The 23,895-nt window shown below is 37.4% G+C and overlaps 1 protein-coding gene across 3 annotated transcripts in view; it reads left to right on the plus strand.

Annotated features, from left to right (window-relative positions):
* The window catches only part of slc25a1b (slc25a1 solute carrier family 25 member 1b), a 22,225-nt gene extending 2,174 nt beyond the window's left edge, over nucleotides 1-20,051 (plus strand). The window contains exons 2-11 of one of the 3 annotated variants that reach the window (XM_025010299.2): nucleotides 1,765-1,866; nucleotides 3,773-3,844; nucleotides 7,391-7,498; nucleotides 8,457-8,556; nucleotides 12,276-12,414; nucleotides 12,818-12,902; nucleotides 14,578-14,682; nucleotides 14,771-14,886; nucleotides 14,958-15,031; nucleotides 18,543-20,051. In XM_025010299.2, the coding sequence (XP_024866067.1) occupies nucleotides 3,826-3,844; nucleotides 7,391-7,498; nucleotides 8,457-8,556; nucleotides 12,276-12,414; nucleotides 12,818-12,902; nucleotides 14,578-14,682; nucleotides 14,771-14,886; nucleotides 14,958-15,031; nucleotides 18,543-18,657 (861 nt within the window). In that variant the 5' untranslated portion in view covers nucleotides 1,765-1,866; nucleotides 3,773-3,825 and the 3' untranslated portion in view covers nucleotides 18,658-20,051. The remainder of the gene's footprint in view (nucleotides 1-1,764; nucleotides 1,867-3,772; nucleotides 3,845-7,390; nucleotides 7,499-8,456; nucleotides 8,557-12,275; nucleotides 12,415-12,817; nucleotides 12,903-14,577; nucleotides 14,683-14,770; nucleotides 14,887-14,957; nucleotides 15,032-18,542) is intronic. The other 2 variants (XM_017435059.3, XM_017435058.3) reach the window with 2 other exon arrangements.
* The last annotated feature ends 3,844 nt before the right edge of the window (nucleotides 20,052-23,895 follow it).

Raw genomic sequence — 23,895 nt, forward strand, 5'->3', positions numbered from 1 at the left:
GAAGCAGAAGCTGCGGCAGACTTTGCTGAGGTCCATGTTATCAGTTAAGTCTTTGTGTATATGCAGAAACAGAAGGTGATTAAGCCACTGTTCTGTCATTGTTGACCGGAGTGAGGTTTTTAGTCGACGGAGGCTAGAGAAGCTCCGCTCAGCCATTGCATTTGACATTGGTCCCTTACCTTAAAACGTGGTAACCATCGATTTCGAATCGATAGCTGGGTTTTGAATGACCAAGATCTCAATGCTGTAGGTTTTATTTGTGCTTATGTCTCTATATAAACACAGAGGCACGCAGCGCACTGGCAGGGCCGGAAAGTGGGGGGGCCAGTGCTGGCTCTGCATTTAATTGGTAGTGGATCAGTACCAAATTTTACAATATCGCACACCTATAGTCCAGAGGCAGTTGAGGGATCTGGGGGTCTAAGAACTCTGAGGGGGCCAAGTTTCAGGTCTGACACTTTGTCATTCCACAAGCTACATTGTGATCAGTCTGAAAGATAATAGGATGGCTTGTTTCTGTTTGAAAGAAAACTCCACTCAGAAGATTTCTCTGCTGCTACACAACTTTATTATTGTGAACGAGTAAACTGGGGTAAATACATGAAGAATTAAAATCTTACACTTTTTTTGGTATTTTATAAATGGATATTAAATTACAGTTAAAAAGGTGCCACAGTTTTTCTACAAATCCTTGTAACGGGATCGGCTCAGTCCTTGGTTCAGGGTCAGTTTGGCCAAAGTCCTTGGCTTTAATTAGGGAAACTTAAAAAAAAGCCAAATAGAGAATTGGTCTGATTGTTTTTGTTTTATAATTTTAGATAATATTATATATGTAAATTTAATTTAAGACTCTAAAATCTGTGATCCGTCTTGTAGTGTCAGGAAACGTGTTTAAACTGTGACTTGGACTGCAGCACCAACCTGTTTCACCTTTTGCCTCTTTAGTCAATCATTGACAGATGATCAGAGTCGACACAGCTCAGCAGAAAGCAATCATTATTGCATCATCAGTATGGGTACAAACAGCTTCGTGTGGAAATCTAATTCTGATCCCATTTAAACATGAAAGGCCCTGAAGGAATGCATGTTGCCTCTCACCTTTCATCTCAGAGTCTTAGACTCAGATCATCTTATGATGAGAAATGAAGGAGTTGCAGCCGTTTTCATCAAACCTTAAAATACGATTATAGATGACCATATGATGTTGTGAGATGTCATGCCCAGAGTTTGTGTTAGGTATAACTCTCAGCTACTAATACACAAAATGTTAGCTGTAAAACAGTCTGAGTTATATTTTTGTGCTTGTTAAGGTCAGTTGGCTGTGGAGGCTCCAAAAGTGAATACGCTGTAGATTACGCTGTAATCAGATGAGTCAGAGTTTATCCTCACTGTCAGAAGTCAAAGTGACTAAGCACTCTGCTAAGCTTGCACACATCCCAGATCCCAACCCACCCACCTGGGTTCTGTTTTCCCCTGGTGTTAGGAAGGATCTTCATCAAACTGGTCTGAGGACTGTGGTCCATGGAAGAAGAACAAGCAGGGATAAAACATGTTGTATTAATTCTGACAGAGGTGGGTTCTCAGAGAATAGGGAACTACCAACATATGACAATTTACTGCAACAGGAGATGATTTGTTTGTAAAAACTTGACAAAAGAAAAAATATGAAATAAACACAACAGTGTGAATGCTGAGTCAGTTTCCTTGTTAATACTTTCTTCTCTCTCTAACTTTTAGCTGTTTCAAAACTTTCTGCTTGTTCAGGACATACAGCCATGACTTTTGTCCAGGAAAATGGGGAGTGTGGTAAAGAGATGAAGAAGAGAGTCCAGGCAGGATGGAGTGGATGAAGACAATTTTCAGGAGGTATTTGTGACAAAAGGGTGGCAGCAAATGAAAGGTTTACAAGACAGTGGTGAGAGCAACTATGTTGTATAGTGTGGAGACAGTGGGACTGACAAAAAGACAGGAGACAGAACTGGAAGTGGCAGAGCTGAAGATGTTGAGGTTCTCCTTGGAAGTGACAAGGATGGATAGGATTAGAATCATCAACAACAACAACGAAGAGGTAGGCCAAAGAGCAGATCTATGGATGCAGTTAGAGAGGACATTGAGTCAGGACAGAGGGCATAGAAGACAGAGTTAGATGGAGGAACGTGACTTGGTTCTTCACTGTGCCCTGGCCGGGCACAGTGAAGAACCAAGAAAGCTGCTACTGTAGACTTTGCAGGAGTAATGGATGTACAACTATATCAGTATGAACCTGAACTGAAAGCTGGATCTCCTGACTCAGATGAAAACTCTTCAGATTCAGATTCTGATGACCACCAGGACCATCATGGCCGACAAAACAACACACATAGCAACTGAGTTAGGAACGTGGAACGATGAGACCCAAATACCTGCAGATATTGTCACAACATCAGTACATGACACTTCAAATCAATAACACTGACAGAAGAGAGCTATCGTTGCTAACTCAAAGCTAACCCAATGCTAACTGGATGCTAACTCGTTTAAAAACGTTAGCGTGCTTGAGAGTAACAATGTAACGTTCATGCAGTTTCACACCAGAGTAAACCAATCAACAGCAATTTCAGACTATGGCATTTGTTTAATCACACATGGATTGTCTATATTTTTTCAGCAATATAAAAATTGCTCTGAATCACAAACTGATCTCAGGCTGTCGGCCTGTAGGCAGCTCATACCTTTATGACATATCTCCTCTCCTTCTCTTTGGTGACATCCTACTCTCCATTCGCCTTTCTTTTAAAATTAAAAAAATAGTTGGGCCTGCTTCTTTGGCATGAAGCTAGTCCACTGCATTAACAAGGGTCAGAGCTTGCAGAACTCTTCTTTGAAGTGGCTCGAACCCGAGTTCTGATAGTAATTCCTACATTGGAGATTATGGATCCAAATCTGATGATTTTTTTTTTTTCCTTTTGGAAAGCCAAACAATGAAACTCCAGTGGTATTTTCTGGTCGTCTCAAACAATTAATTCCAACATACTGAACTATGTTGTACCAGTATTCATCCACTTACTGATGAATAACTGAATGCTAGTGAACCTCAGCAGCTCTGTGGATGTCATATATCAGGGGGTTTTGTACAATGCCGAAAACACCCGAGTCTTTTTTTTTTTTAAATGTTCAGTATTTTAAAAAAAAAAAGTATAATTTTAATTTTTTTGAAAATTTTACAATAAATATATTTTATGATTTTCTTTCAACTTATGTTGGCTGAAAAACATTTCAGTTCACCTTTAAAGTATTCTTTATGTTGACTTTGCATGCGTCTGTGTGTGTGAGAGGAAGTGATTTGAACTGTATTTGTTACTGGTATCTACTCTCTTAGTCTGTAAAATAAAACTCAGAAATATCTCGTACTGAAAAAATATATTTGAGTCAGCTGTATGCATGCTTTTAGTTGGAGATCAGTCTCAGCTCTTACCACAACAAATTTAAAGACATTTTATAAAGTGAGTTGTAGTAATTTGGGGATTTTTTTTTAAGACCTTACACAAACCATCATAGGCAAAAACATTATTCTCCTTTTGTCTGTGGGTAATAATGATAAAGGGGAATAAATATTACACTGCAAATTGTGTTTGGTTGTAATATATAAGCGCTACAGGCTGTTTTTACTTTTTTGCGTGTTATATTTTTGACATTGATGGAAGTATTTTTACATAGCTTATTACATATATAGTTTAAATGTTTACATATCAACTGAACTAGATAAACTGTCCTTTTTTTAATCTTTCCCCAGCTTGAATATGGCGACTCCCTGCAGGTACTGAGTCCTGTCTACTGGTGATCATCATGCACTGTGCTTTAATTTGTAGGTACACCTTCTGAATAAAAACATGCCTGGGTGTGCTGTGATAGCACTGTCCATATTCAGACCTGCCTTTCAATATGCACGTAAAGCTCAATATTGTAATTGTTTGTGCATAAAACTCCCAATTTATTTGTGTTTGATCAAGCCACTGCTGTGTTGGATTTCTCTGCATGACATTTTGGAAATGCATGTTAAAAGCATCAATAAGCAATGTTTTGTGACACTTACAAAAATGAATTTAAAGGGATAGTTTGGTGATTTTTGAAGTGATGTTCTGTCTGTCAAATAGTTATTAATAGTTTGTACCTTATCAGCTGTAACATCAGTCCTGGAGCACAGACTATGGAGAAAGAAGCAAAGGTCTTCATTCAGGCTAGGCTAACAGCTATCCAAACAAGGGTTCATTTTCATAGTTTCATAGTTACCGGTATTCTGAAAAACAACATACCACTGTAAAAGAATGCTACATTAGCTGATGTTAAACCTCAACGCTTCTGCCTGATCAGCACATCTAGTCAGGTTAAACATTTCCTGAAGTCCTGGTGGACAAAACACACATACATTCACACAGTAACGAGAATGTTGTTCAGTTGAGAAAACAGACTGACTAAACAAATGATAAGCAAAAGTGGACCTCATGCGCTTATCATGGCTGATAAGGTATTAACTATTGAACGTCACTTCAATAATCATCAGTCTGTCCCTTAAACTAGAGGCCCACGTGTTGTTCAGTAGAAGCAGACTTGAATAAAAGTGAGTTGTCTCCTCTGAAGGACTGAACCTTTGTGTTCTTGCACTTAGTACTTGTGTCAAAAGAATGATCCCTGTCAGTCCTACAAACCCTGAGCTCTGGGAGCAGGGCCAAGGGGAGTATCTGTTGACACAATCAAACCCAGGTTAGCTGAGCCAATCAGATGCAGGCTGCCTGTTTGCAGGTCAACAGCAGATGCATGACAGCCATAAATTTAAGGTGGAACTGTTCTTCACCTTACATGGTTTATAACCGACATGGTTAATATGCAGTTCACAAACAATTTTTCTTTCTTTCCCTCAAACTCACCACAAACATTTGATTAGATTTAGATTTCTTCCTGCCTTGTGCCTGTTTTTATGTTAGTGTCTTTTCTTTTCTTTCTGGGTGACGTTTTCATCATGTAGTTATGCAGCACACTGTGACACTCAAACTGGTGAAACTATTTTAAACTAAATGTTAGTTCTTATTCAAATGAAAGAATAGTACTCTGTGTGTGTGTGTGTGTTTAAACAGTCATAGACATGGTCCTGGGAAGAAGAAAGTCCTCTTCCAATTCCATTTTTTGTGTGTCAGGACCTAATAAAAGCGATCTGATCTTTACCAGGTTCTAAAACTACTCAAATTTAATATCAAGTGAACAAAAACACACATTGTTTATTCATGTTATTATTTATTTAAAATAAATCAATTTTTTAAGCTGCTAGAGAAAAACTAAGTCCACTTTTGCTGCTTCCACAGGATTTCAGAAGTTCAGTATCAGCCAGGAGCTGCTAATCAAATGTGTTGATTAACTGATCCTCACCAGTGGGAGCACTTCTAGAAAAGCAGGAGTTTTTTTCTTAGTAGGTTCAAGGTAAAGGTCATGGCAGGACATTTAAAAAAGACTGAACAAGTTTGGCATGTTTGGAAGGGTTTCAGAAGAAAGACTCTTCTTTTTAAAAGGAACATGGTTCATCTTAATGAACCACAAGACTTCTGGAACAAAATAAGACCAAAGGACAGATGTTTATGCAGAATGCACAACTGCACATCAGCACAAACATCTCATCCGAGCTGTCAGCACAGAGGTGGAGGCCTAATAGTTTGGGACCTAAGCACCTTGCAGTAATTGAGTTGACCATGAACTCTTCTGTAGACCAAAAGATTCTAGAGTCAAACGTGAGGCCATCTGTCCAACATCTGCAGCTTGATTAAACAGGGTCATGATGCAACAGAACAATAATCCCAAACAGCAGCTAATCTACAAAAGAATAGTTAAAAAAAAAAGAATCAAGCTTCTGCAATGGCCCAGTCAAAGAACCTCGACCCAAGTGAAATGCTGTGGTGGGATCTTCAGAGAGCTGAGCAAAAACCAATGTCTGCAAATCTCAATGAACTGAATCAACATTGGAAAGAAGAGTGGGCCAAAACACCTCCACAACCATGGGAGAGACTGACACGGTCCTACAGAAAACCATTACTGAGAGTAGGCTTTATTTTTCCCAGGACTCCTTATATTTTTGTAAGTTTTCTTGTGTTTTCAGATGTTTGATGAGGCTGTTTAATGTTGAGTCCTTTTCACACAGTGTTTTCCAAAGTGGGGTTGATAAGTCTCTATTGTGTGTTTGACCTGTGAGTCAGTACAGATGCTGAACATGGGAGTCAAAGTTGAAACATTGCTAATAAAACTGTGAGCTAGCAGAAAAAGTAGTCACCAAGCTAATATGATCTATGTGTAAGGACATCTTTGTCCACCAACACTGTCTCTCAGCTGACTGGTCTCAGGTATTGAATCAGCATCCCAGATCAAGGTGTGTTTTGATTTATTATGATCAATGTCTCTAGCAACAAGATAACAGCAGCATTAAAAGTAAACAAAATAAAACAAAAAACACATTTCTAATTAGCATATTCTTGCAGACACACATTACTCAGCTCTAATCATTGATGATTAGAGCTGTAGTATTTAAGTAAGTATTTACACCTTACTTATTTTGCAACATCAGTCAATAGGAGATTGCCCTGATAGTCAGCAACACAGTCACATGTTCCAATGCGGTGTTCAGTGTCATGAACAAATACTGTTTACTATTATAGGAGATAATTATTTTAGATGTTCCAGTTTTACAACACATTGTTTTGTAAATACATTTTTATTAACACAGGCAGACTTGTTTTTAAATAATTATTATTTACCATCAGTGTATTTTTTACATTTTCTTTCAGAGGAGAGCTCCCTGCAGGTAACAAAATACAGCTCTAGAGTTCCTTAGATGGGTTGGAGGTGTCCATGATAAATCTGTGATCTTAAGAGAAAATTTGCTGCACAAATATTTGAAACATGTTTAAAATTTAAGTGACAGAATTCCCAGCCTCTACAACTCATGCAAAGAAATTGAGAACCTCATAAATGTTTTGAAAACTCCTGTGTGAATGTTGCTCACCGATTAGTCTCCAGCAGTTCCTTCTCTGTGAGATACTGCTCCTTTCATTTTCTGTGTAATTATTTTTGTAAATAACAGAAATAATAAGATAAATAAAAAGAAAATAACAATAAAAAAATCTTTAATAGGAAAGTCCAAAAGGATCCAAATGGCAAGTTTATTATTTCAGTTCTGACATGCAATCTAAGTAATAGTTAGTCCATTTTGATTGACTTGGTTCAGGGTTGAGGAACAGAATTTCTTTAATGTGACATCCTTAATGAGGATGGGTTCTTTGTGCCTGTATAAATTGACCAGTTTGGGAACACTCAGTTGTGTAGGCTTTATATGCTGATTGAATGAATAAAACTTTTTTTTCTGTTCTTTCAGGTGGAATTGCAGGAGGTATAGAGATCTGCATCACCTTTCCCACAGAGTACGTTAAAACACAGCTGCAACTGGATGAAAAAGCAAATCCTCCTAAATACAGAGGAATCGGTGAGTTTTGACTTCCCAGTCAAACTTTTTTAACACTATCATCTGTGATCCTAAAACAATATACTGCATTTTTTACATATGTAGAAATACAAAAAAAAATTACTGTCAGACATCCCACTACACTCATATGATATAACCTACTCAGTTCCATGACATGAGATTGTTTCCATGACAACGTCACAATCACAGTGGTTGCCTACGCGACCACCATGCTCCACCATGCTCTACCCATGACACTGATGGGCTTCCAACATGTTACAACATGTTGGAAGCCCATCAGTGTCATGGGTGAAGCATGGCGGTCGCGCCAACACACTCCACCCAGTACCTAGAAACTGCCACTGTGTTCCACACAGGACCTCGATACACTGCCGCCATGTTCCACCTATGACCCTGTATGCTAGTTTATTTATACAGTGCTCATTAACAACAAAAGTTATCTCAGGGCACTATATAAAAGAAAAAGCAAAATTGAGAAGAGTTTGATGTCCCTACAACAGCAAGAAGGGTTGTAGATAGTGCTGCAGAATATATTGAAAGTTATCGTCATCACAATGTCGGTATATTACAAATGCTGATGTCATCACAATATTAAACAATAATATCAAATATATCAAAAATAGTTACCATTAGCAACTCACTACATACACTGGTTTACAATAACTGTCACAAAAAATACAAAAAAATATGTAAACTAAACTGAGAGTTTAAACAACTTCATCTTCTAATAATCACTTTATTTTTATCTTCATTAACCCTGAAATATCAACAAACAAGCGAGCCTAAGCGTATTTACGTAAGAAGATGGCCTTTGACTTTTTAACTTCGGCACAGATCTTGTTTGTTTGCTGAAACCTTTAAAAAATCTATAAGTCTTTTAATCATTATTTGTTGTAGCAGGAGTTCTTATTTTTAAACCAGTGACATCAATTTACGTAGTTTTTCTCTCTCCATACAGTGGACTGTGTGAAGCAGACAGTGAGCAGTCATGGGGTGAGGGGACTCTACAGAGGTCTGAGCTCTCTGCTGTATGGATCTATACCCAAAGCAGCTGTCAGGTATTGAAGCCTCACAATCAAACACTCAGAAATAAAGGCTAAACTTTCCCTGCAGAATACATATTGCCCGCCAGCTTTCATGGCAGCTTTTTAGACTAAGATCGTCTTATGATGAGAAATGATGGAGCTATGGCCATTTTGATCAAACCACATAAAAGGTTGTAATGCAAGATCTTGTGAAATATTTGACCCTCAGCTACTATCACATCAAAAAATTGCTATATATACAGTTGTGTTCAAAATAATAGCAGTACCATATCACTAGCAAGACAAATCTTTGTTTTTGTTAGAATTTCAACTTCTACACTGCAAGTAAGTTTCTAGAAGGTTTAGTAGAGGTATAGAAAACCAACAGGCATGACGTGCATGCTGCTGATTCTGTGAAACTGAATCTTTTACTGAAAGGAGTGTGTTCAAAAAAACAGCAGTGCCATGTTCAATTAGTGAGGTCATTGATTATGTGAAAAAATAGGTGTTAAACAGGTGGCCCTTATTTAAGGATCAAGGCAACTGACGCTGCATATGCTGGCTGTGCATTTGTCCTTGAAAAACAGAATACAATGGGTTGTTCAAGACACTGTTCAGAATAAGAGCGTTCTTTGATTTAAAAGTTAATAAAAGTGGGGAAAACCTATAAAGAAGAACAGAAAATGATAGCTTGTTCAGCTAAAACGCTTTAAAATGGCAGCCAAAACCAGAAAGGCAAGTAATAAAATGAAAAATGACTATCCGAATGAATCGGAGAATAACCAAAATGGCAACGGCTCAGTCAATGATCAGCTCCAGAAGGATCAAAGAAGATCTAAGATTGCCTGTGAGTACTGTAACAATCAAACAACATCTATGTGAAGCCAAGCTACCAGCAAGAAGCCCTTGCAAAGTCCCATTGTTAAAAAAAAATACATGTGCTGAAGCGGTTACAATTTGCCAAAGAATACATTGACTGGCCTTAAAAAATTGGCATAATATTTGGTGGACTGATGAGAGTAAGATTGTTCTTTTTGGGTCTAAGGGCCACAGACAGTTCGTGAGACATCCTGCAAACACTGAATTCAAGCCACAGTACACAGTGAAGATGGTGAAACATGGTAGTGCAAGCATCATGTTATGGGGATGGTTCTCGTACTATGGCATTGGTCCTATTAATCGCATACCAGGGATCATGGATCATTTTGAGTACATCAGAAAACTGAAAGAAGTCATGTTGCCATATAATGAAGAGGAAATACCCTTGAAATGGGTGTTTCAACAAGACAGTAACCCCAAACACACCAGCAAGTGAGCAAAATCATGGTTCCAGACAAACAGAATTCAAGTTATACAATTGTCAGAGTTATAGCCATTTCTGAGTTTGATAAGGTTGCTTTACTGTTGCAGCCATCTGGGGTTGAGTCAGAAAGTTAGGCCCGGTCCCAATACTTGCACTACACCCTACGCCCCTCTATGAAGTGTGTACTCAGTCAAAGTGCACATAAGGGATATGTGCGCAGATTACAAGCATGCAAAAATTGGAGAATTGGGACAGGACGGGTTACGTCATCGACTTACGCCTCTGCGTTGTAACTGCGACATCCAACATGGCAGGATCGGTCACTGTTTTGGCAGATGTCCTGCTAAAAATGATAGTACCACATGCATTTTAAGAAGGTGCCAGTACGATTTTAAAAGGACTGTATAGATATTTTTGCTTTCCAAAGTCATTGCATGAGATATTTGGCTGTTCAAATGTGTTTTGTTATGACTTGTTGAATACTGAGCAAAGTTTGATAGTATTCACACATGTACAATAGAGTGAAATAATAATTATTTCAATACTTTACATTTGAAAACTGCTTTTTTTGTGACAGATGCAGCTTGCTCTGTCACCAATGCCATATTTCTGCCTTTTAATTCAAAACTTCACATGTAGCGATGAACTGTGGGTAAATACTTCGCTGAAGTCTGCCTGGATGTGAGCTTAGCCAGAGGGCGGATGTATTACACAAAGGGGGCGGGTTAAAGACCACTCCTGAGAATTGGGACACACTACGCACTCAAACCCTTCAGCATGAATGCACATTTGAAGAACACAAGGGTGGAACAAGGGTGGAAGTGAGAGTATTGGGACTGGACCTTAATCAGTTGCTGCTGTACATTCAATGATTACTCTCTGAGAGTTTCATTAAAATCCACCCAGTGGTTCATTAAATATTTTTTTATAATGCTGCAGACAAACAGACACTCACATGCACACACAGGCAAAAATTTTATTGCCACTTCTGCTTTGGCGCTTGGCAGTAAAGGTGACATAGTTTTGCATCAGCAATATAAATTCCTAAAGGGCTTTTTGCTAAACCTTGACATCCAGTAGGTGGATTCTGGAAGAATGTGTATTATATACATAGGCTGCAGACAATTTGGAAACACAACCATAAGTTCATACCATTCAGTTGGATTTTTCTCCATCTGGACATCTTGTAGAACTGCGTAACTTCTATAACTTGCTTTTGTTATGCTACTGTATTGTTGCAATGCTACTGATGTCATGTTAACTGCTCATCATTAGTATCAGCAGGTTGCCTAATAGCTAAATCATTTCAAAATGCTGTGTTATGTATCCTAACATTGATTTTATTTAGAACAAGAAACAACAAGAGCTAGTACACAATTATATTTAAAAACATAATCATAATGGTGTGCGAGTGAGTTCATGGCTAAGGCAGGTTTTGACAGGATCAGATGTACACACACCTTAACAAATAGAGGCACCGTTTAAACACATACGTATATGCCAAACATATTCTATTGTAAATTTTAATACTGAAAAATCTGAAAGCTGTCACTTTTAAGAGAGATTGATCTACAAAGATCTACTATGAGTTTTAGTTTTATTGCAGCACTCAGCCTAAAGTATTTTCAATTTAGTCTGGAGAGAAAAGAAGGTGTCTCTCTTCTTCTTCTGTACTCTACCATTTGTGTGTGTCATATTTATTCACTTTAAAACTCTTTAAATATCATATTAAGTCCTATCATATTAAGTTTTGACCAGATATTTTTATAGAAAATATCAAGGTTTAGCCAGGTTCAATGTATTTTGTGCCAAACTCCAGCTTTCTTCCGATAGCTTTCAGTTTGAATAACTCTAAAGTCTATCAATTGTAGTTTGATGTAATTATAATTTTATACAAAAAAATAAATAAATAAAAACTCTTTATCTGAAGGTTTGTGAACTCTGTTAGTGTGGCTCTCCCTCCTGGGAAGTTAGAAGTTAAAATTCTGTTTGATTAAAATCACTTCACGTTTTAATTCAAAATCCAGTTTTGTGAAAATGTACACTTTAAAAAGTATAGAATCCTCTGTTTTTGCAGTCAGAGCAAAACATACACAGACTAGAAGTACTCAGAAAGCGCAAACCTCTGCCAAGGCACAATGTAATTAAAAAATAGTGCGATCCGAATCAAAATTTGGATCACCATTCAAATTTAATCCATTGTTTTTAGTGACAACCCCAATATTTCTTGAGAAATTTATTGAAATTTGTTCATTGGTTTTTAAGTGATCTTGCTAAGAGACAGGCAAACAAACCAACAGACACAACCTAAAACATGAAGTCCTTGGCAGAGGACAGAAAAGGGTCACATGTAGGTTATAAATTCTTCTGGTCTTCATGACATTGCAATGAGCACCTTTCAGAGTTTGTTTGTTTGTGTTGGCAGTTTCTGTTCTCTCTGATTTGACAGGTTTGGGATGTTTGAGTTTCTCAGCAATAAAATGCGAGATGAGAGCGGAAAGCTGGACAGCAAGAGAGGATTCCTCTGCGGCCTCGGAGCTGGAGTTGCAGAAGCTGTGGTTGTAGTCTGTCCTATGGAAACCATTAAGGTACAAAACATCTGTTAATCCTAAACTTTTCTTGGGTTTTTAGATTTTTTATTCGATACATGTTATATTTCTAGGTTATTGTTGAACTTGGATGTGTCAGAAACAAAAGATGTTTCTAAGTGATGCGTGAACATCCCCGTCTCAGAAGATTCTTGTTATGCTTTACCATGAAATTTCCTTTTAAAAATTACCTTTCAATCTCCCATGCTTAGACATGCAGAATGGTATCTAATCTCAAGATGTAGATGTTTTCTAGTCCTGTAGTAAAAGTAACAATTGGAAGGCTTTGACCACACCCAAAACAACTTCTGAAAATGTCTGGATTTGATAGTTGAATTATCTTTCTGTGATTGTGAAAACGTTTTACTCATGTTCATTAATCTTTAATATCATTTTGTTTTAGGTTAAATTTATTCATGATCAAACTTCAGCAAACCCGAAGTACAAAGGATTTTTCCATGGTGTGAGGGAGATTATCAAAACTCAAGGTAACCAATGACCAATGAGTGAACAGGAGCTAAGCTTGCACCACACACGAAAGCAGGGCCAACCTGGTTGGCCCTACTCTGAAGCAGAGACCAAAAAAGGAGGGACTGGCCTCGAAAAAATGCCGGTGGAAACACGTGCAAAGCAAGCCGTGTAGAGTGGAGCCGGGACCTTTAGAGCTGGTGGAAAAGGGGCATTAGAGTACCAAAGGCTAACTAAGAGTTAGAAACAATTTAATAAAAGGCCAACTAAAAGTGTCAGAAGGCTAAAACAGATAAATAAATTTATCAGGCTAAACTAAAATATGAAATAAGCTCAGCCAAGCAAACTCTAAAATACGTTTAAACAAGTAAAGGCAGGATAAAATTGACTAAGTCATACTAAAATAAACTGAGGAAAAACAATCTAAGATATAATAAGCTAACTTAAACTAAACTACAATTTAAGAACCTCAGTGGAACAGACTAAGATAAACTATTCCTTTGCTAATTCTAATTCAACAAAAGTTTCAGCTAATTCAACTATGCTAATGAAAGGGAGAAAAAAAAGGAGGGAGCAATATAGACAAAAGAAAAAAGGAGGGAGCAATATAAAGGGTGCCAGGGAAGGCGTTGAGAGGTGAGGAATGCCCACAAATACTGTTCCAGATGCCTCACCAGTCCTGATAGTGATGGAAAGTTTTATCGGCCGGCCTTGGGAGGGTAGCTGTCACAGATCCACAGGTTTCCTGAGGGAGGGAAGCGAACTGATGGGAGAAGAGTCAAGTTTACATAACATCCAGGAGAATTTTGAAATAGCCAGCCTTCCAAGGCTGACTTGGTGGAGCCAGATTCAGGTATCAAAATTGTTTAGGTCAGGCTGACGTCATAATTTCAAGTTAGTCTTAAGAGTGTCACTGGTACATCTCAATGGTGAATCCAAACAGCCAAATTAATGTGGTCACTTCCGCCGGGCTGAAACAGTAACTTCTCCAATGTCGATTTGCTGGTGTAGATTCTCAGTCATCCAGGCCATGGTAAATTCAAAAAAGTTAAAAAACAAAAAACAACTGGACTTCTATTCTGTAGCTGAAGAAGTTTAGCTTCTCATCCGAGGAGCTTTCTCAATTCAGAAATAGAGAGTGTGGAGTTGAGCTTTTAAAGCTGAGATGTGATGTAAGCTGGATTGCTTGCAAATTGTTCTCACTCTCCTAACAATAGAGGCTCGTTAGGGTCATTGTTTGTCTGACTCACTGATGGGCCCCTCTGGTCACATGAGTGCAGGTGTTGATTGGAGTGAAACTGACTGGGGATCAGGCCTAAAGCTCCATTATATGTTTTTGAAAGCTGAAATCTGAGACCTCCTCCTCTGTTTAATGTTGGTTTCTCCTTTTTGACATAAATGTCTTCTTTTACCCCCCTCTCAAACCATCTGTCTTCTTGGTCCAAAATATGAACATTTTGATCCTGAAAGGAGTGTCCCTGGTTCGAGAGGGGGTAAAAGAAAAAAGCGTTCATGTTCGCCGAGAGCAGGAAGAAGAAGGAAAAAAAAGAAAACAAAACAAACAAAAAAAAAATCACTATTCAACCCAGATTTCTTGGTGGTGGGTGATAATATCTTTCTTCTTCTCTCTGACTTTATGAATAAAGGAGGTTCTGGTTACTCTTGTGGTATACTTCTGTGTTGTTGTATCTTTAGGACTGAAGGGGACCTATCAGGGTCTGACTGCCACGGTATTGAAACAAGGTTCCAACCAGGCCATTCGCTTCTACGTCATGACCTCCTTGAGAAACTGGTACAAAGGTACAAGAGTGTATACACTTCTATAATTAAAAACTAAAAATTCCTAAAAGGAAGACCATAAAATTCCTATTTTGTTTTTCTCTTTGAGGTGATGAACCCTACAAAACCATAAACCCTTTGATAACTGGGCTGTTTGGAGCTGTTGCCGGTGCTGCCAGCGTGTTTGGGAACACTCCGCTGGATGTCATCAAGACCAGGATGCAGGTTAGTTTACTAAAATGTTTTCTCAAAACTCAGCTTGAAGTTTTGTTACTAACATCTGGGTCAATCTACAGGGTCTTGAAGCTCACAAGTACAAAAGCACTATGGACTGCGCTGTTCAGATCATGAAGCATGAAGGACCAATGGCGTAAGTACTTATCAAGGGTCCAGAAAGAAAACATTTTTAGACTTTATTAACAGCAGGCAAATCTGAAATCAAATGTTTTTGTGTGCTATCAGTTTTTCCCTACCATTTTGGCTATTTTGCAGTAGTAATGATAACACAGTAAATAAAACTTTAATATTGTCACAAAAAGAATTTTGTAAATTTCAATGAAAATAGAGTGTAAATAGTCTATATTTTTGATTTTAAAAAGTACTGTATATGTGACATAATCAAATGCTGGAACTAAGAAAATTGTATATTTTAGTAAATATCAGCTTTTATTCATGTGGTCATAATAGCAAAAAAAGAAAAAACTGTAAAAACTTTAATTTCAAGATAAATTGCATTTTCTGGGAAAGTACGGTGTAAATGCTGAAAGCTAAATGACTGCTGATGTTTGCTGAAGAATCTGAACTGGGTAGTTAAGGTGAAAAAGCAGAACACTACCTAAAAGCTAAAATTAGCAAAATGCTAGCTAAATGTACAAAAAAAAGCGACCTAAAACCTTCATACACAACTAGACTGGCTAAAAGCCAAAATTAGCAAAACAGTAGCTAGCTAAATGCACCAAAAGTAACAAAAGGCTACCTAAAAGTAGCAAAACCTTAGCTAAAAGATAAATCGGCAAAAGCATAACTCAAAGCTAAAAGTAGCATAGAAAATTAAAGATAAACTTGAGTACAAACTAAAGTAGCATAAGAAAAGAAAGAACAATGTTTTTGAAGGAATTGAAAACTTTTTTCTTTTGGCTGTTCCCTTTTCACCACAGCGAGTCATTCTCCTCCTTCTCACTCTGTCTTCTGCGTCCTCCGTCCTCACTCCAACTACTTCCATGTCCTCTCTAATTGCATCCATATGTCTCCTTTTTGGCCTTCTTCTGTCTTTTTCCTGGCTGCTGCATCTCTAACAACCTTCTACCAATATACCCACTCTCCTTCCTCTGCACATGTCCAAACCATCTCAGTCTGGCCTCTCTAGCATTTTCTCTCAGTTGTTCAACCTGCACTGTACCTCTGATGATCTCATTCCTAATCCTATCCTTCCTTGTCACTCCCAAGGAAAACCTCAACATCTTCAGTTCTGCCACTTCCAGTTCTGTCTCGTCTTTTTGTCAGTCCCACTGTCTCCAAACAATACAACATAGCTGCTCTCACCATTGCCTGACCTCATCTGTTAGTCTGTCCATCACCAGATCAAGCAAGAAGGGGCTCAAAGCCAATCCTTGATGCAGTCCCACCTCCACATTGAAGCTATCTGTCTCTCCTACAGTGTACCTCACCACTGATATGCTGTCCTTATACATGTCCTGTAACATTTTAACATACTTCTCTGCAACTCTGGATTTCCTAATACAACACCACAGCTCCTTCCTTAGCACCCTGTCGTATTCTTTTTCTAAATCCACAAGGACACAATTAAGTTCTTTCTGACCCTCTCTGTGCTGTTCCATCAGCATCCTTAAAGCAAAGATGGCATCTGTGGTGCTCTTTCTTGGTAAAAAAAAAACATATTGCTGCTTATGAATAGTCACTTCTTGTCTAAGTCTAGCTTCCACAACCACAGTCATCCACAACCCTTTTTCCAGATCTTTATTGTGTTGCTCATCAATTTCATCTCTCTTGTTCTTGAAAGTGATCACCAGCACATCTCCTCTATTCCTCAGGCATTTGGTAAAAATTTTTTGGGTCTACCACTTGACTTTTTTCTTCCATAACCCTCAGGATCATTTAAAAAATGCAAAATTACTCTTACTGCGTCCAACCTCAGCAGCGATGGCACGTTGTGAGAGGCCTTGCTTATGCAGCTCAACAATCCTACCACGTTTAAAGTCAGTGAGCTTTTTTGCTTTTGCCATCAGGAGGTCTTGACAGTGTAAAGACTTGACAGAAAATGACATGGAATCCAGATTTTTGCACAGCTTTTGGCTTTTAAAGACTATGGTCTTAAACTTTTGATCAGCCGAAAAAATCATGTTTGAGTGTAAATGCAGTTTGCAGAAAATTCCCCGCTCAAAAGTTCTTGTCTCCTGCACTGATTTCTTCTTTTAACACTGTGAAGCTCTACTTAGAACCTTCTTAAGATCCAATAGTGCAAAATGCAAATTCTTGTAATTTTTTGACTGGTCTTTAGATTTTGAGCAGGAGTGTATCTGCTTTTTTCTCTTTCTCACTGAATCACCACTGTACCACTGGGCTGGCAGTTTTGGCGGCGGGCCTGAATTCAACAAAAATGTCGGGTTCATCTCCAGGACAACGAACAAAATGAGTCCAGTTTTTGTAACGTGGCTTTTCCTTGCTTGCTTGTATATAGTGCCACTCTTGTTAACTTAGTTTGTAAAAATGCTCCACCTAGTTTGCAATCTGTTGCCAAATGACCGATGATGACGTTGGTGGACGGTTGGTGACGAGTTTTACCCAAAATACACCTGGAGAAGATATCTGCGATCTACTTGTAAATTTGTGTGTCATAAAGTTAAATGTAAGAATGAAAATAAAGCCAGTTATGCAGCACAAGATTTTAGTCAATATTTTACACCGACTAAAAGTCAGTCGGTCTTGTAAAGTTTTTAGCAACAATGACATAATCCTGACTGGGGCAACCTATACAAATAACCTCTGTAAAAATGTGAATGATGGGTGATGTTAAGCAGCCTGTATCTGTGCCCATACTCCGGGCTCCTCTGAGTACAATCATGGGAGGGCCCGCCTTCTCCAGTTCCTCAGGTGTGGTAGCGGCTGGGCGCCTTGAAGTCCTGGCTTCTATCCGGGCCCTTGTGGGCCGGGGCCGGGGGCGTGCCATCCTCTGGCACAAGCTCTGCCCCTGCCTTCTCCAATATTTCAGTTACATTTTACATTCGTCTGGATTTCAAGTCTTACGAGTCATTCACAACACATACTCTGGTGGAGTGGTAATTGATTATGTGAGGTCTTTGTTTAAAACTTTAACATGCAAGGCGGTGAGTGACATGTATTCTTTCAAGGAATGCTTGTTTAATTTTAAATCTGAAAAAGAGACATACCAGTTTGTTAATAGCACACCATTTAAATCTAAGATTTGTGATCTTACGAAGCCAAATTAGTATCATATAAAGGGTTTGGAGCAACATATGCTGACATCTAGGCAACATATTTTATAGGGAAGGGCTTGCTTTTTTTTTTAAGCCATAGAGTGTATTTATAGTGAACTGGACACCCGAACATAATGCAGGAATTGAGGCCAAAACAAAACAAGCTCCCTGTATAAGCTGACTATAGTATAAATTTTAACAAACTAGATATTTTCCTGACTAAAAAAATCAAACTACAATACAAATACACCTCTTTGTATTTGTCCTGTTCTGGTGAAGCCTTTTTTTTTCTTGAAATATGTTGCCTGTGTTAACTTAAAAATAATGGTTTTTATGAGCATTTTAAATTTCAGTATTTCTAAAGGGTAAAAATTCCATTGAACATCATTCCCTTGAAATAACATTATTCTCTCTCCATATATCCAGGTTCTACAAAGGTACTGTCCCCCGTTTGGGTCGGGTGTGTATGGATGTTGCCATAGTCTTTATCATCTATGAAGAAGTGGTCAAGGTTCTGAATATGGTGTGGAAGACGGACTGAGATGGACCCTTCAGTTCTACAACTTGGAGTGTTAGGAAAGCCTATCCATGTTACTAAACAGGCTTACACCCATCTCTTTTAATCCTGCTTCCTAGTTCTAATATCTACATCCAAGTATTTTCAAAAGAAAAAAAACCTAACAGATTTTTTATGTCGTTGATTTTTATATTCCCCCTACATTTAAAATACAGCAGTACTGGAATGTTGTGCTGCAGAATTGCTGCTTACAGTTGCTCTTTTTTTCCCTCAAACTTTCTAAGGTGGGAAGTTTTTTAAAGCTCAGGGGAAGTAATGGGATATTAATTTAGATCTGTGAGCACTGTCAGCACTTACGAACGCTACATGCACTTAAATAAGGACAAACCAAAACATCTTGTGATTTCAACATGTGAGAAAAAAGTGTTGTACTAAAAAAGAAATTGAATCAGTCATATAACATTTTAAAGCCCTTTTTAAGTGTAAATACTTATATATATATAAAAAAAACTCATTTGGTACCAGATAGAATAATTAATATTTTAATGTCATATGCTGCTGAAGCACAGTTACAATAAGAACTAAATGCCTTAAATCGAGATTAAAACAGTATTTTACAGACTCATAAAGATGTGTAATTTAAATAAATTGTACACAATTTATTTTGAAACACACACATCCTTTAAGGAAGTGGTTCCAAAGATGCAGGGAGAGTTGATCTTTCATTTAAAATAAGTTTTTTTTTTTTAATTTACTTGATTGATTTCATAAGAAGTGCCTTATTTTGAGATTAAGAAAAAAATGCTGAATTTTTCACTCAAGATGTTAGGAGTGTACTCTTTCTCACATATACTGCTGTCTAAACCCTTGCTGTGTCTGAAGTATCTGTCACATGTTCACATTTTCCGTTTATCAGAACTGTTAGGATTTATACAAATTCTCTGCTTTTAAACGTTTTTAAAGTGCTTTTAGTTTTTAAAGGTGCCTTCTGTGTCATTCTGTGGACAACTGGTTCAGATTGTAATACAGAGTTTTAATTTGTCATTACACAACATTAATAGCCTTTATTTAAACATTCGCTGACCATCTAATGTGCCTACTGCTGCTCAGACACAAAGTAGATGTTGATGATGTGTGTTTGTGGCTTGTGAGGCAGGCTTGTTTACATTCCTTGTCATGTTTATGGCAGTCTTTCTGTAGAATACACACTGTTTACAGTAAGTGGTCCTCTTTTTTGTCTCAGAATTTAACTGTATTGTGTGCCCACCAGGACCTCTGTTTTAGCTGTTAAAATATTTCTGAAATAATTTTCAGATGAACAGAAGCAAAAGACCTCCAGTACTTAAAACCAAATACTGTGCCTTCGCGCTTATTTCTGCTATGCATACTTACAAATAAACATGGATCAGACTGTTAAATCTGTTGTGTCCACTTCATTCCTTGTTCATTTACTGTTTTTACTTTTCTTAATGGTGCCAATGCATAAGAGCTGAAGCCCCTTATTACTGTTACTTTTACTATTACTACAGATGCAGACAATTTTTTTGTATCCTTTCATTAAAGAAGAAAAATGCACAAAGCTCACTGAAATACTTCCAAAACTGATGAAAGTAAAAAAAAAAATTACTAAAAACAACTACAGTAAAGGAAATCAGTCATCGTTTTTGAATTTTTGTTTAGCAGAATTATTGGGGCCTATCATAGGAATGCAAGCCATGCACTCCAGTGCTTCCTTCCATCTTTTTTGCAAAACGACAGGCTTGGTCATGGGCTGTGTGCTATTACTTTTATTAGCGTTTCGAGTTACTATAGTGATGTAATTTGCAAAAAACTATGCCATTATAACCCAATGACAGTATAAATCTTTTGTCAGTTGAGCTGAATTCTCATCTGACAGAATGGAGGTCCCATAGAGTGTGAAGGTCTGTGAGCAGAAGTTTGGACACTCCTATAGGCTTCTATAGCAAGAATGGAATGCGGAAGTCACATGGGTAATGGAGCTCTGAAAAGTTACAACTTAGTATTTATTTAGTATTTATGCCTATGGTTACAAATGGCACCAAAACTGCAGCAGTTCCAGCATTGAACATAGTTCATGCTTTGTGTTTTGGGAGTGTTTTCTCCAGTAAGTTGATGAAAATACAACACCTTTTTTTTGATGTTGTGAAGCTGACTGTTCTGTACCACAATTTATCAGCAGTGATACTTTATGTTGCCAGTTTTAATAATTAAGCATGCTAACTTGCTAGCTGTATTTTAATGGCAGCTAGCTCATTGTGAGCATGATGGATTTAAACTGGTCTATTTCAGTCTAATTCAGCATTTTAAAATATATTTTACTGCTTAAATTTTTAAAGTTGATAATTGATAATTTTCTAATTTTTGTGGTGTACTGAACTATCTCAACTAGGAAATATTTAGTCTTTTTTTCTGCGAGATTCACATGGTTAATTTAGTTCAAGTTATAGATCTTTTGTCAAAGACTGCAGAATGAACAGGGACATTATCATTAAAGAAAAACTTGATCATGGACATGAGTCATTCTTTTCTATTTTCAAGGTAAACCACAGGGGAATGACTTCAGTGAACTGCTGAAGCATGTTGCATTCAAAGTAACACAAAGACAAGTTCTCGTTTTATGTCTTCCCAAAATAATAAGAGCTGAATCAAGATCTTAGAATAAAATTACTTTAACACCATAACCCACAACCTAAGTTGGTATATACTGCAGGTCTGTTAATTAACATTTGTTTTATTATTATTTTTTTATTATTATTTAATTTCCCTTTGGGATTAATAAAGTATTTTTGAATTGAATTGAATTGAATTGAATTAGTTTAGCATTTGGTAATCATGGGTCGAGTTGAGATTAGAATGTCTTTCAAGACAGAACAAGAAATAAGAATTATTACCCAGAATATATCAGCATCAATAAATTGTAGAACAGTAACAAAAAAAAAATTATTAAACTAACACGGGTAACACTTGCCATCGCATTCATGTTTTCAGACTGAGTGTTAAGCTACGAAATGACCAGGTTGGTGGAACTGACCAGTCCTGACAGTGATGGAGTGCTGAATCTGACTGTGTGATGGAGGGGCTGTCAAAATAAAAATCAAATCAAAGGGATCAGAAATTAGTTTGTCACATACCAGATGCAACCATTGCAAAAAGTTTTTCCGAAACTTACTGAAGATGCCAAGACTGTATGTATGGATATAACTTATGCGGAATCAGTGAAACTAAATAAATGTAAGTGACATTAAAAAATCCCTTCAAACATACCATCCATATGTTCAGGTGTTGGGGTTGTGGGGGGTTGTTTTGCAAGGGGGAGACCCAGTGACTTATATACTGTAGACATGATATCACATGACTTTTGATGTGGTAAAAATGCTCCCATCTTAAGGAAGTAATTCATTTAAACTTCTCCGTTTGGCAGTACTATAATTCCTTAATATTGCGCTGCATCTTCTTGCACAAATCGTTGCAGAAAATGCCCGGACGGCATAACATTTCATAAATATATATATATATATTTTTTTTTTTTCATATTACCGAGGCTATGAAGAACTGAAGGACAATAATCTCATCTCTGAGGAGTTCAAAGCAAAGCTGGAGTCACTTGCAGGTAGGTCATTAAATGGGACATCTTGATGTATATTACATGAAAATTAAGACGTATATGTCATTGTGTATTACAGTGGTTCCCAAACTGTGGGGCGCGCCCCTTATAGGGGGCGCAAGATAGATGAATGAAAAAAAAAAAAACAAAACAGTGCCTGACTTAGCATAATGGACAGGTTTTTGACAGGAACAGGTTTTTAACCCCATTTTGCACAGAGGCTCTTTTTTAAATGTATTGATGATAGCAAAGTTGAATATTGTTACAAATAAAAAGAAATATGTTTGAAATAACACTGAGAGCAAAGAATACACTTCTACAGTATAGAACTAAAAAAAAAAAAAAAATACAGTTACACAAAAGTGTTTCACTGTAAAGATGGTTTGTAGTTTGTTTTGTTTCAAATGAAGTGTGAAATAAACTTCAGTGGAAATTGAAAACAAAATATTTGTTTATGTCTGGTTGAACGATGTGTATGCCCAGTTGATTTTTTTTTTTATTGGGGGGGATTTTATTGTAATCCATGGGGGGGGGGGGCAGAAGAAAAACTTTGGGAACCACTGGTGTATTATATTACAGATATACTCACTATTCAAATATTAATTATTGTGATCTCTTTTCCTACACAAAACACATTCAAGTGATTCGTAGCCTAACTCTAACTCTAGTATTATAAACTTTTAAAACTTAAATAAAATGTTTAGTATTGTATCTAAAGTTTTGTATGAGTCCATTTTTAAATATGCAGATGATAGAATTTAGAAGGTATCAGAAAATCAACAGTGACTATAATCCCATCTTAAATCTGTTTCTTTTCATTTAACAGGTGGTTAGAATCTGCTAACGGATCAACAGGCTGAATGTTCTGAAAGTGAAGACTCAACAATCACCAGATGTTTCCAGCTGTGCACACTGATGAGATGTCCTTCAGGCAGCAAATTGAATTAGATAGTGACTTAGCAGAGGAAGCAAAAGAAGCTCTTTTCAAATGTTAAAAAAATTCTGTAAAGTTACTGCTGTTTAGTATACTATGAATAAGATGACTAATTCCTGATTAATGAGTTTAGTTCTTCAATAAAGTACTCAGAGGTTGGAGGAGGATGTGTTGCAGTGGGTTTTTAATGACTGTATTAATTTATTTCTGTATTTATTAACCTTCTGATGTTGTGTCTGTGCGGTGTAATCCCTCTGTCCAAAGCTAATTTCTCCCCAGGGAGACAAATAAAGAGATTTTAACTTTGACTTTTTTTAAATCCTCAAACTCTAAGTAAACAGTTCCTTCACCATCAGGCAGAAACATTTTATTAGATTACACTCCTCATCTTAAAAAGAGTCTGTTTGTCAGAAGTTGACCAAGGCTTTACAGTTCAAAGGTCAGGAATTACGGAAATTAGAAAAAGATCAGCTCAACAATTTTGTCTTTAAGAAAAAAATAAAACATTCACTTGAACTTGTAGGGATCTGGAGTTTTAGCCCCGCCTTGGGGCGGCTCCTCCTGCCCTTCTTTTCACAGGTGATCCAGATCCAGCTAATGAGGACTGCTACTACTTAAGCCTTCAGCTGAGACCAGATCTTCGCTGGAGCATCGAACCTCCTGGGTTAGATTCTCAGCCACAGTTTCTAACCTAATGTGATTA

Source organism: Kryptolebias marmoratus, linkage group LG14 (genome assembly GCF_001649575.2).
Source record: "Kryptolebias marmoratus isolate JLee-2015 linkage group LG14, ASM164957v2, whole genome shotgun sequence".
NCBI classification, from domain to species: Eukaryota; Metazoa; Chordata; class Actinopteri; order Cyprinodontiformes; family Rivulidae; genus Kryptolebias; species Kryptolebias marmoratus.